Genomic DNA, 13756 nt, shown 5'->3' with positions numbered 1-13756 from the left:
GACATCTGTGGCATTGTGCTGTGTGATAAAACTGCACCTTTCAGAGTGGCCTTTTATTGTGGGCAGTCTAAGGCACACCTGTGCACTAATCATGGTGTCTAATCAGCATTTTGATATGGCACACCTGTGAGGTGGGATGGATTATCTCAGCAAAGGAGAAGTGCTCACTATCACAGATTTCGACTGGTTTGTGAACAATATTTGAGGGAAATGGTGATATTATGTATGTGGAAAAAGTTTTAGATCTTTGAGTTCATCTCATACAAAATGGGAGCAAAACCAAAAGTGTTGCGTTTATATTTTTGTTGAGTATAGATTGATCATATTTAAGATCGAAGCATTAAATAATGGTAGGGCTTCCTTGAGCAGCCTGGTAGGAATGGGGTCTAATAGACATGTTGATGGTTTGGATGAAGTAACTAATGAAAATAACTCAGACAGGACAATCTGAGAGAAGAGTCTAACCAAATACCGGCATCACTGAAAGCAGCCAAAGATAATGATATGTCTTTGGGATGGTTATGAGTATTTTTTTCTCTAATAGTTAAAATTTTATTAGCAAAGAAAGTCATGAAGTCATTACTAGTTAAAGTTAAAGGAATACTCGGCTCAATAGAGCTCTGACTCTTTGTCAGCCTGGCTACACTGCTGAAAAGAAACCTGGGGTTGTTCTTATTTTCTTCAATTAGTGATGAGTAGTAAGATGTCCTAGCTTTACGGAGGGCTTTTTTATAGAGCAACAGACTCTTTTTCCAGGCTAAGTGAAGATCTTCTAAATTAGTGAGACGCCATTTCCTCTCCAACTTATGGTTATCTGCTTTAAAGCTGCGAGTTTGTGAGTAATACCACGAAGTCAGGCACTTCTGATTTAAGCTCTCTTTTTCAGAGGAGCTACAGCATCCAAGTTGTCTCAATGAGGATGTAAAACTATTGACAAGATACTCTATCTCACTTACAGAGTTTAGGTAGCTACTCTGCACTGTGTTGGTATATGGCATTAGAGAACATAAAGAAGGAATCATATCCTTAAACCTAGTTACAGCGCTTTCTGAAAGACTTCTAGTGTAATGAAACTTATTCCCCACTGCTGGGTAGTCCATCAGAGTAAATGTGAATGTTATTAAGAAATGATCAGACAGAAGGGAGTTTTCAGGGAATACTGTTAAGTCTTCAATTTCCATACCATAAGTCAGAACAAGATCTAAGATATGATTAAAGTGGTGGGTGGCCTCATTTACATTTTGAGCAAAGCCAATTGAGTCTAATAATAGATTAAATGCAGTGTTGAGGCTGTCATTCTCAGCATCTGCGTGGATGTTAAAATCGCCCACTATAATTATCTTATCTGAGCTAAGCACTAAGTCAGACAAAAGGTCTGAAAATTCACAGAGAAACTCACAGTAACGACCAGGTGGACGATAGATAATAACAAATAAAACTTTTTTGGGACTTCCAATTTGGATGGACAAGACTAAGAGTCAAGCTTTCAAATGAATTAAAGCTCTGTCTGGGTTTTTGATTAATTAATAAGCTGGAATGGAAGATTGCTGCTAATCCTCCGCCTCGGCCCGTGCTACGAGCATTCTGGCAGTTAGTGTGACTCGGGGGTGTTGACTCATTTAAACTAACATATTGATCCTGCTGTAACCAGGTTTCTGTAAGGCAGAATAAATCAATATGTTGATCAATTATTATATCATTTACTAACAGGGACTTAGAAGAGAGAGACCTAATGTTTAATAGACCACATTTAACTGTTTTAGTCTGTGGTGCAGTTGAAGGTGCTATATTATTTTTTCTTTTTGAATTTTTATGCTTAAATAGATTTTTGCTGGTTATTGGTGGTCTGGGAGCAGGCACCGTCTCTACGGGGATGGGGTAATGAGGGGATGGCACGTGGAGAGAAGCTGCAGAGAGGTGTGTAAGACTACAACTCTGCTTCCTGGTCCCAACCCCGGATAGTCACGGTTTGGAGGATTTAAGAAAATTGGCCAGATTTCTAGAAATGAGAGCTGCTCCATCCAAAGTGGGATGGATGCCGTCTCTCCTAACAAGACCAGGTTTTCCCCAGAAGCTTTGCCAATTATCTATGAAGCCCACCTCATTTTTTGGACACCACTCAGACAGCCAGCAATTCAAGGAGAACATGCGGCTAAACATGTCACTCCCGGTCCGATTGGAGAGGGGCCCAGAGAAAACTACAGAGTCCGACATTGTTTTTGCAAAGTTACACACCGATTCAGTGTTAATTTTAGTGACCTCCGATTGGCGTAACCGGGTGTCATTACTGCCGACGTGAATTACAATCTTACCAAATTTACGCTTAGCCTTAGCCAGCAGTATCAAATTTCCTTCAATGTCGCCTGCTCTGGCCCCCGGAAGACAATTGACTATGGTTGCTGGTGTCGCTAACTTCACATTTCTCAAAACAGAGTCGCCAATAACCAGAGTTTGATCCTCTGCGGGTGTGTCGTCGTGTGGGGAAAAACGGTTAGAAATGTGAACGGGTTGGCAGTGTACATGGGGCTTCTGTTTAGAACTATGCTTCCTCCTCACAGTCACCCAGTCGGCCTGCTTTTCCGGCTGCTCGGGATCTGCCAGAGGGAAACTAACGGCGGCTAAGCTACCTTGGTCCGCACCGACTACAGGGGCCTGGCTAGCTGTAGAATTTTCCACGGTGCGGAGCCGAGTCTCCAATTCGCCCAGCCTGGCCTCCAAAGCTATGAATAAGCTGCACTTATTACAAGTACCATTACTGCTAAAGGAGGCTGAGGAATAACTAAACATATCACACCCAGAGCAGAAAAGTGCGGGAGAGACAGGAGAAACTGCCATGCTAAACCGGCTAAGAGCTAGTAGCTGCACTAAGCTAGCGGATTCCTAAAAACACACAAAGTGAATAATGTGTAAATAATTTAGAGGTGATTCAACAGAGGGAGTGCTTTAGTTAAGGCACGTGAAGATTACACTGTGAAACAAATCGTTATCTAGATAATTAGATCAATCTAACTGCGCAGATTAAACAGCTAACAGATATAGCAAAACACCGCTGTGCTCCGGAGCAGGAAGTGATACAATACCGCAGTTCTAAGTCCACAAACACACAATGTAACTCTTTCTGTCCTTCTCTGTACTTTTCCAACAGTATTCTCAGAGCAAACATTGCATCTGCAGTGCTCTTTCTCGGCATGAAACCATATTGCTGCTCACAGATCTTCACCTGTTTTCTAAGCCTAGCTTCTACTACTCTTTCCCATAACTTCATGCTGTGGCTGATCAGCTTTATGCCTCTGTAGTTACTGCAGCTCTGCACATCACCCTTGTTCTTGAAAATAGGAACCAGCACACTTCGTCTCCACTCCTCAGGCATCCTCTCACTTTCCAAGATTTTATTAAACAATCTGGTTAGAAACTCTACTGCCATCTCTCCTAGACATTTCCATGCCTCCATTGGAATGTCATCTGGACCAACTGCCTTTCCACTCTTCATCCTCTTCATAGCAGCCCTCACTTCGTCCTTGCTAATCTCTTTTACTTCCTGATTTACTCTCACCACATCATCCAGCCTTTTCTCTCGCTCATTTTCTTTATTCATCAACTCTTCAAAATATTCCCTCCACCTTCTCAGCACACACTCTTCACTTGTCAGCACATTACCATGTGCATCTTTTACCACCCTAACCTGCTGCACACCCTTTCCAGCTCTGTCCCTTTGTCTGGCCAATCAGTACAAGTCCTTTTCTCCTTCCTTACCATTCAACTTCTTGTACAGCTCGCAATATGCCTTTTCCTTTGCTTTTGCCACTTCTCTTCTTGCCTTACGCCACATCTCCTTGTACTCCTGTCTACTTTCTTCATCTCTCCGACTATCCCAAAACTTTTTCGCCAACCTCTTTCTCCTTATGCTTTCCTGGACCTCTTCATTCCACCACCAAGTCTCCTTGTCTTCCTTCCACTGTCCAGATGTCATACCCAGTACTGCCCTAGCTGTCTCCCTCACCACATCTGCAGTACTTTTCCAGTTGTCCAAAATTGCTTCCCCTCCAACTAGTGCTTCTCTCACCTGCTCGCTAAATTTCACACAACAGTCTTCCTCCTTCAGCTTCCACCATCTGATCCTTTGTTGAGCTCTCACTCTCTTCTTCTTCTTTACCTCTAAAGTCATCCTACAAACAACCATCCTATGCTGTCTAGTGACACTCTCTCCTACCACCTTACAGTCTGTGATTTCTTTTAGCTTGCATCTCCTATAAAGAATGTAGTCCACCTGTGTGCACCTTCCTCCACTCTTATATGTTACCCTGTGCTCCTCCCTTTTCTTAAAGTAGGTATTCACCACAGCCATTTCCATCCTTTTTGCAAAATCATCTGTCCTTCCCCATTCCTATCCTATCTACCCATTACTTCCTCATCACCTCTGTTCCCTTCACCAACATGCCCATTGAAGTCTGCTCCTATCACCACTCTTTCATGCTTGGGCACACTCTCCACCACCTCATCTAACACACTCCAGAAATCTTCTTTCTCCTTCATCTCACAACCTACCTGTGGGGCATATGCACTGATGATATTCATCATCACCCCTTCAATTTCCAACTTCACACTCATCACCCTGTCAGACACTCGCTTAACCTCCAACACACTTTTAACATACTCTTCCTTTAAAATGACCCCAACACCATTTCTCTTCCTGTCCTCACCATGGTACAACAACTTGTACCCACCGCCGATGCTCCTGCTCTTACTTCCCTTCCACTTGGTCTCTTGCACACACAATATGTCTACCTTTCTCCTCTCCATCATATCAGCCAGCTCTCTCCCTTTACCAGTCATACTACCAACATTCAAAGTCCCCACTCTCATTTCCACCCTTCTAGTTTTCTTCTTCTCCCGCTGTTCGTGGCAACATTTTCCTCCTCTTCTTCATCATCTTCGCCCAGCAGTAGCCCAATTTCCACCGGCACCCTGTTGGGCAATAGCACCGGTGGCCGACGTTGTTAACCCGGGCCGCGACCGATCCGGTATGGGAATTCGATTCTGAGTCTGCATAGTTGGGTTGGCTTGTTTTACGCCGGATGCCCTTCCTGACGCAACCCTCCTCATTTATCCGGGCTTGGGACCGGCACTCAGAATGTACTGGCTGCACACCCCATGTGGCTGAGTTCAGTGATGGCTTTCACATGTCTTAATTTTAAAATCAAAGCCACGCAGGGTTTACGTGGATTATGGTGATGTCATCTTTCCTTCTGAGCTGTTAATTTGATCTGATTTGTCTTTTAAGTTACTTGAAGTTTTGAAATTCCCACTTCCAAAAGGTTTGAAACGATGTAAATGTTAAAATTTGTTATCCAGTTGTAAAAATCAGGAAGCGATGATATAAACTGTCCACACACATTGCTACCTTATTCTGCAGAGAAACCTTCTAGTGCAGGAAGAGTGCAGCAGCCCAATATGCACCTTGACCAGACTAAACCCGGGGTTAAAGTGGGCGAGCCTGTTTTATACTCGGGGTATATTCTGGGCTTGACCGGTTTATACCAGGGGTAATTATTATGTAGACTATACTAGTTATGGTCAAGCCCAGAGGTAAGCTAAGGTAAGGGCCGGTAGTCCCACAGCCTGAGATCCATAGGGGCCATGAATGTTCACAGTGCCACTGTTTCTAAGGGCCGTCTCCTCTCCCTTCAAGGTCTTCACCTTCTCCAACTCTAAAAAGAGTGAGGTCCCATTTTGCTGATGGGTTGACTGTCTTCAAACAAGTAGTCAAACATTTAACTACTCAGCCAGCCTGTTTTATTCTATAGTTATATTCTAGGCTGGTCCAGTCCATATCCTAGGCTATTATTTATTATTTAAATGAGGTGGTTTGATGCAGCTCCAGGACAGATTATACATCCACCCACAATCAGACACACAAAATAATCAAGGATACAGTACTGTTTTGATTTTGAAGCAAAAAAAATAAATAAATAAATTTAAAAAAAAGACGTATTTCTGTATTGACTATGCTACCAGGTTACAGACACAATACCAAAACCACTTTGAAAATGTAGCAAACGGTGTGCCTTACAGGACTGTGCATGGCTGAAGCTAAGGGCCCTGTCCCACTGGGGAGAGGATCAATTGCGCATGAATTGAGTACACAAATTACAGGCGTTCGTTGTCGTCCGCAACAAAAATGGCCAAAAATGACAAATGTCCCAGTATGAATTACGGATATATTAATAATATATAGTGAATATACGATGAACAATCACGGTTATATAACGCATGTAGTGAGGAAACTGATTCAACACAGTGAGATTATCACGGCAGTATTACGGATGTATTATGAATGCATCGCGCACGTGTTGCATGTGCACGGCATCTGCATTGCGGTCATAAAATAAGCGCACTCGGGCCGTCGACATCACTATTCACACCAACAATACAGCCTCTGGAGCATATGCTGGACTTGGACAAGTTGATCACAGAGTTAATGTTCTTGTTGTCATGCAAGGGTTAACTGTTCATGAGTTTGGGAAGCGGGAGGGGGGAAGCCGCTTGGGGTGTGAGATGGTGTTTTTTTTTTTTTTTTGAGAGTGTCACAGAAAACAGACTTCAGCGTGAGTTGTGGCTAAACAGCAACTCTTCCTTTTGTTGGTGTTAAATAAAAGTCCTGGATTGCAGCAGCTACGTCTTTGTGGATCTACACAGCCAGACCGGCACTGACTGGCAGGTATGTTACTTTCTGCCACATATGGTACTTTGGGTTTCCGTGATGTGTTTGTTATGCATTCACAGATTGTCCGCAAATCAGCTGCAAAGCAGGTGTAATAAAAACACTTTATTCGTGGCCAGTCTGTATGCATTCGCTACAACATATTTTAGTTTGTGATGTGGACATGATGGGCACACAATATATCTGTTTTACACACTGTCCCGGTCCGCTGCCAAGCCACAAATCCCCGTCAGTTGCGGATATCAGCGGTTAACGGCAGATATCCAGCGCATAGAGTGAGTATGTATTGTGTATGAATTGAGTATGTATGGAGTATGTAAGGCGGATGTCATCCGCATCCAGATTTTTGAACAGCTCAAAAATCCTGGCTGCGGACATGCGTGCCTCTGCGGATGATCACAGGCGTGTTCAGATGACGGCTGACTCATACAGGCATGTTACACAGATATTGCGGATGTTTGGCGAATATGGGCCAATTTTGTGCGCAATCCATACGCAAATCCTCCTAAACGCCAGTGGGACAGGGCCCTAAAGTGGCCACTAAATGTGCTTTCCTAAAGCAGAGATCATTAAAAAAAATAAAAAAATAAAATAAATCAGGATCCTGCAGCCACCAATCAAACTGCAAGTTAATAACATTCATAATTTTAGGTCTCGTTAGTGTAGCATTAATTTCATGACAAACTTTGGAGAAAAAGCCTACATGCATTTTTTTTCCTCATTGGTGTCAAACTCTGTCACTTATCCTCCAGATAAGTGTTGCCAGATTTTACACAAGAAACAAGCAGCTGTGTCTGTAAAATCCAGAAGAAATGACTTGGCTGTTCAGAAGAAGCTCAAAACAAGCCCCCAAATGAAAACAAAATATGCAATTTATGAATGACTTTGCAAGAAAAAAGTATTCCAAAGTCACTGACAACAAGAGGATGTGAAAATATGCACACTGTAATAGTATGAATGTATATTTCAAAATTAATACGCCATTCTTGGTAAATTGCACATTTTTAAACAAACATTTAATTCATTTGAATACTGCTACGTGTTCATTTTAAAACATAAAAGATTTTAAATTTAAAAATCATAGCTTTAAAAAATATTGAATATTTAAAGAAGAAAAAAGTATTTAAAGTCAGGCACAAAATTAGTGTGGTAATGTAAATTCACCTACATTACACAGCTAAGGAATACAGCTGGTAAAATACTGAGCTAAGACAACCTACTCACACATCAGATTTATTTATTTTTTTATTGTTATTAAAAGGATCATTGAAAGTTAAATAATCTGAGTGTACAGCTAAAGTCATGGGGATGCAATATTCAGAAAAATTGAAATATATATATATATATATGTCCTAGTAGGCTATGATGACTTTTTCACCTTTTTTCAGCATCATTATATGCAAATATTGCCATTATATGCAAATATTGCCGTTTTGTGCTTGTCCCACACCCAGACTTATGATCTTCAATGATAAAAATGAATAGTAAACAAATGTTTTTTCTAATGTTTTAAAATATCTCTGAATAAAATATCAGTAAAATGATCAAAACATAATTGGGGTATTCAATGTCATCCAACTGTTGTGATTTGTTTTAAACAAAATGTAGTTGTCCCATACTATTGCAGTAATTTCCACCACAACAATAATGTCCCTTTAAAAAGTTTGTATGAAAGATTGTGTGGGTAGTTTCTATGGAGATAAACAGTAACATCAGAGCACATGTATATAGCGCCAAATCACAACAAACAGTTGCCCCAAGGCGCTTCATATTGTAAGGCAATGGTGTGGTGGAAATTACATTTACAAGGCCAATAGTGCCCGTAGTTAAAGAATCACCCAGGCACTGTTCAAAAGATTTCTATTCGCGGTCTCTTAAAATAGATTGGAACACATTGAGAGAAATCAACCTTGACAGTTACAGTTCATATACTGTGTGCCCATGATCCCACATTAATGTCAGTGGGACAGTACTGGGTTTGTTCATGAGGGATGTTGAGGGTGCAGTCCAGAAACACCTCAAATATAAAGGTCACTCCAACAAAACGTAGCATTTTGCAGTGCCCTCTACAGGTGGCATCATCAACTGTTTGTGTATATTTAGCAAATTACCATTGATACTTTCATTACAGATTGACATCAGTCAAAAGAAAGCTGGCTCATGATTGAGATATTTCAACATCAAAACAAAATTTTTGAAGAAGCTCAGTTTTGGCCCTCAAGAAACTGACAGAAGAAATTTGTTTTAGGGACATTGGTATTGAGGATTTTTTTTTATCTTTCCATAAGCCTTCTACCTGAAAAAAAATGTTCAGGTGACTCAGAGATGGTCACATACAACCGTGTAATAGAAATCTGCCTGAATCTTAAAAAACAAACAAACAAACAACAGCACTTAATATGAAGAAAAATTAATCAAAAGTTGAAAATGCTGCAATTTTTAAAAGCTTTCCACAGACAGTGTTCAAAGTTAGTGTCATAAACAGACATGGCTACTCACTCTTGTACCAAAACGTAGTGAGTACATCTCCACAGAGCTCCGATACCCTCAGCAGGTCCAAGAATCTTCAAACACGTTTCAAAGAAACCTGCTGCTGTGTGAAACTAAATGTTCTCTTGCAAATTAATGAAATTTCCTCTGTCACACATAAAGAAACAGGATCTGACACTCCGGCGCTTGGCTCATATCATTGGACGTAAAGTGTTACTGAGGCGGTTTTGCATTTTGGCGACGTGTCTCCACATTCAACTGGTTTCAACACCGATGAAGGACACGAGCTCTGGCCACAATTTACGTACACAAGACAGACACACCAAGGAAGTAATGAGGATGACAGGGGAGCATGACAGTGTTTAATACACACGCACACATGCACACACACACGCACGCACACACATACACACACACACGGTTTTCTGAGAGAAAATCTGTGAGGTTAGCAAACAGTGAGAGGGTGAAGGAGGATGAGATGAGGTGAAGCCTCATTGTCTTTGCATCCAAATTAAAGCAGTTTGCAGTGAAATAAGTCAGAATTACCTTAATGAGGTAGATTTTAAACATAATGCTAATAAATGCTAATTGTTTAAAGTGTTTTGCTATGAAATGGAAAATTAAATAATAATTAATGCACAAAGTGTCATCTGTACTTTAATTGTTATATGACTCTGTGAAGCCTGACAATGCAACCAATAAACAATAATATTGATCTAATGAGTGAAACATAGATATGATCATATACATACTAATCTACAGTCAGTCATCTTCTTGATTTTCTTTGGGCTTTTTCTGTTAGGGGGTGCCACAGCAGGTCAGCCGTCTCCATCTCACCCTGTCCTCTGTATCTTTCTCTGTCACATCAACCACCTACCTGCATGTCCTCCCTCAGCACATCCATAAACCTCCTCTTTGGCCTCCCTCTTCTCCTCCTGCCTGGTGGCTCCATTCTCAGCATCCTTCTCCCTATATACCCTTGGGTCCCTCCCCTACAGGTCCAAACCATCTCGCCTCTCTGACTTTGTCTTTAAACTGTCTCACCTGTGTTGTTCCTCTGATATGTTAACCTTGTCCATCTTCGTCACTCCCAAAGAAACTTTGAACTTCTTCAGTCGCCGCCTCCTATCTTTTCGTTAGCGCCACCATCTCTAAGCTGTACAACATAGCTGGTCTCACTACCGCCTTGTACATTTGCCCCTTCACTCTTGCAGATATCCTTCTATTACAAATCACAACTGCCACCTTTCTCCACCTTACCTTCACTGTCTTCTTCACCTCTCTATCACACACTCCATTGATGTGAATTGTTGATCTCAAGCATTTAAACTTTTCTACCTTCACCTCCTCTACTCCTATTCCACTGGGTTACCTCTTATTCACACACATGTACTCAGTCTTGCTCCTGCTGACTTTCATTCCCCTTCTCTCCAGAGTGTAACTCCACCATTTCCAGGCTTCTCTCATCCTGCTCTCTACTCTCACTACAGATCACAATGTCATCCTGCAAACATCGTAATCCAGGGAGACTCCTGTCTGATCTGTTTTGTTAACCTGTTACCATTACAAACAAAAAAGGTCTCAGAGCCGATCCTTGCTATAATACCAATGTTTGCTAAATAGCACTAGATGATTGTAAATTATAGCATTTTACTGTATTTCTACAATGTTAAAATGAAACATATAATGAACAAACTCTCCCAGTGCTACAGTAAAAATATGTGCACTATAGTGCTATGAAATCATATTCCAAAAGTATCATGTTTGTAATAAATTACACAAGCATTTATATGAACGATTTTAATAATATTCCCACGTGTAAGCATTTAAAATAATTTAAGAGCTCTTAATTCTAAAATAAATTTTTAGGGTATCTAATATCTAAAGAAGAAATTCGTATTTGCCTGAATGATGCAGTTGACCTTTAAAAAGGATTTGATCTGATCTATTATGTTTCAGGATGCAAAGAGAGACTTTTTTCCTCACTGTTAACAGGCAACAATGGGCAGTGAGGATGGTGATGATGGTGGGATGAAGGTGCTCACTTGGTTGTCTGCCGAGAGGCGGGGCATGGAGAGGGTCCGCCCATGCCCATCCATTGGGTGATAGGGCTCAGTGTCGGAGTACCTGTCCCGCCCCATCTCTCTCATCTCTACCGTCTGTAAGACACAACGAGAGGGGGCGTGACCACCGTCTGACACGGGAAAGGTCATAGCCTACTTGGAGAGGGGCTAACTGAGTAGGGTGGGGGAGCTAACTAATCAATCATGCATTAATATTGTGTGTATCATTCAGTGCCACTTACAAATAACATTGGGTTTTGTGAACACTACTGCAGATATAAGAATATATATATATATATATATATATATATATATATATATATATATATATATATATTTTCTACGTTATGAATTATTGCTCTTGAGATTGTAATTAATGCAAAGTCAATGCAAACCATTTGTAAGATCTTGCACTTTTTAAAAACTTGTTTGTTGCATTGCAAAAATAAACTCAATCTGTCAAAATTCTATCCAATTTTACAGTCACTGCAGAATTCCCCATAAACTGCATTGAATTCAGCAGCATCTTTAAAATAAACTGCTGCAGAGTGGACACTGTTTCTCTCCAAAGAATATGTTTTCTCAGAAAACATGTTCTTTCTAAAGTATTAAAGTTCAGAGTAACGTAAAGTAAAAAAGTGCCTTGAGCTGAGCCATGAACATTCAACAGAGCTCATTTTTTGATTCACAGTCTTAGTCTTGCAAAGGAATTTATTATTCAACAACATATTATGATTGCAGATTTTAGTGATAACTGTTTGGTACAAGTTGCAGCAAACTTAAGCATTTTGAGCCACAATATTTTCTAAATTCAGTGAAGTTCCTGAGGAATGAATGAACTGAGTTGGGCTGATGCATTAAGTCCATCCTGGATCATTAACACTGAACCCAGATCACGTCATCACATTGTGCTCGGACAATTGTGACACAAGAGGCTCTCTGTAAATGAAACACGGGAGCAGGAAGAAAGAAACTTAAAAAGTGAACTTGTTTTATAATTTGCAACTCTTCTGTCTAATAATGAGACATCAACATTCCAACAACACACAGAACAAATGAGCCTATGCAGCACTCGGCTTTGGATTTTAACAAAAGAGAGGACTGATTTGGGAACATGGGCAACCCAACAGGAGGCAGTGGCCAACTACACCCGTTTATCTGAGGCTGCAAAAAAGGGAAGCAGGAATAATCACAGGAGGATGATAACATCATGGATGAAGAGGGAGAGATGGAAAAGAAGAGCAGTCAGAGGAGAGAGATGCCATGGCCTTCACCAGCATCCATAACTTAGACCTACGAAGCAAAGTCCACTTTTCTTATATTTACTCAAACAGTCCATGGACCAAGCAGGTTGTCGATACCAATTCAGGTGCCCAAATAACACTTACACTCCAGCCTCAGTGTGGCCTACACAAAAATGTATGATGGCCATCTCAGGGCAGCAGGTGGAGCCAAGTAGGTGTCAATGAACGATTACACAAGGTGAAATTTAAAAATACCTCAACCATATTGAAAGGTATACCACATTATTTGTATAATTTGGACTATCTTTGACTGAATGTTATGGAGTTATGTGATTTAAAAAAAAAAAACAGTAAAAAATGGTGACAAAGAACGATTTCAGTCTGTACTGGGGTCAGAATTAAAGTTGCTCCAAACTGGGGTCAAAATTAAAGTTGCTCCAATTTTGGTAAAAAAAAGTGATGCAAATTATTGGTTGTGCTAACAGGGTTCTAAAAAGGAATAGTTTGAACCACCTGTCGTGTTTAGTTATGACTTTAAGGGGTAACATATGTCTTAGAATCCAATGGATATTGACCTTGTTTGACCATTACTGTGGAGACCAAACATTCCACAAAGTAAAAACTATTCCATTTATTAATCCTTCATTAACCCCAACCTGGCTACAGCTCCTACCCTGGAATGGCTATCATACATTTTTGTGTAGACCACTGTATACTGAGGCTGGAGTGTAAGTGATGTTTGGGCACCCTAATCCATAAAGATTTGGTTAAAACTGGCATCGGACTCATGGACTAAATTTAACTGAGGTGTTAATGTGGGATTCAGACATTCCTGTCCAGCACACTTAGAAGTAAACCATCTGTGTGAGCAGAATGACAGTCTGTACTTGAACTTCTGCACTGTCGCTACATCTTCAGCGTACCTGAGGGTTGTGTCGGTTGTCATAGAGATCATCGGGGTAGGGTCTGTCGGGGCTCCAGTTACCCGTCTTTTGGAACATTTCTTGCGCTTTTGATGTCACCCATGATTGACTCTCCGTCATGCTGCCCTCTGGAGGTCTGAAGGAACCCAAGAGACAAAATGTATTTATGAACTCGTGTCAACCTGTGACACAAATCCCTGTTTCACATTACACTGCGTTGGTTCTATTGGACAGGTGGAACTAAGATTTGGGGCCAGGGGCTTTAGTCATAAAATTCTCAATAACAGAATTTTAAAAGATGAAAACTGGTAGATT

General features: G+C 40.8%; 1 protein-coding gene across 1 annotated transcript in view; it reads right to left on the bottom strand.

The window, feature by feature from the left end:
* cacna1ab (calcium channel, voltage-dependent, P/Q type, alpha 1A subunit, b) overlaps window positions 1-13756 on the bottom strand; it is a 225545-nt gene that overhangs the window by 21562 nt on the left and 190227 nt on the right. Inside the window, 2 exon segments of the mRNA XM_034187775.1 lie at window positions 11257-11370; window positions 13442-13577. Of these exon segments, the coding sequence (XP_034043666.1) occupies window positions 11257-11370; window positions 13442-13577 (250 nt within the window).

The sequence above is a fragment of the Thalassophryne amazonica genome, chromosome 15 (assembly GCF_902500255.1).
Source record: "Thalassophryne amazonica chromosome 15, fThaAma1.1, whole genome shotgun sequence".
Taxonomy (NCBI): domain Eukaryota; kingdom Metazoa; phylum Chordata; class Actinopteri; order Batrachoidiformes; family Batrachoididae; genus Thalassophryne; species Thalassophryne amazonica.
This window is presented reverse-complemented; position numbering and strand designations above follow the sequence as displayed.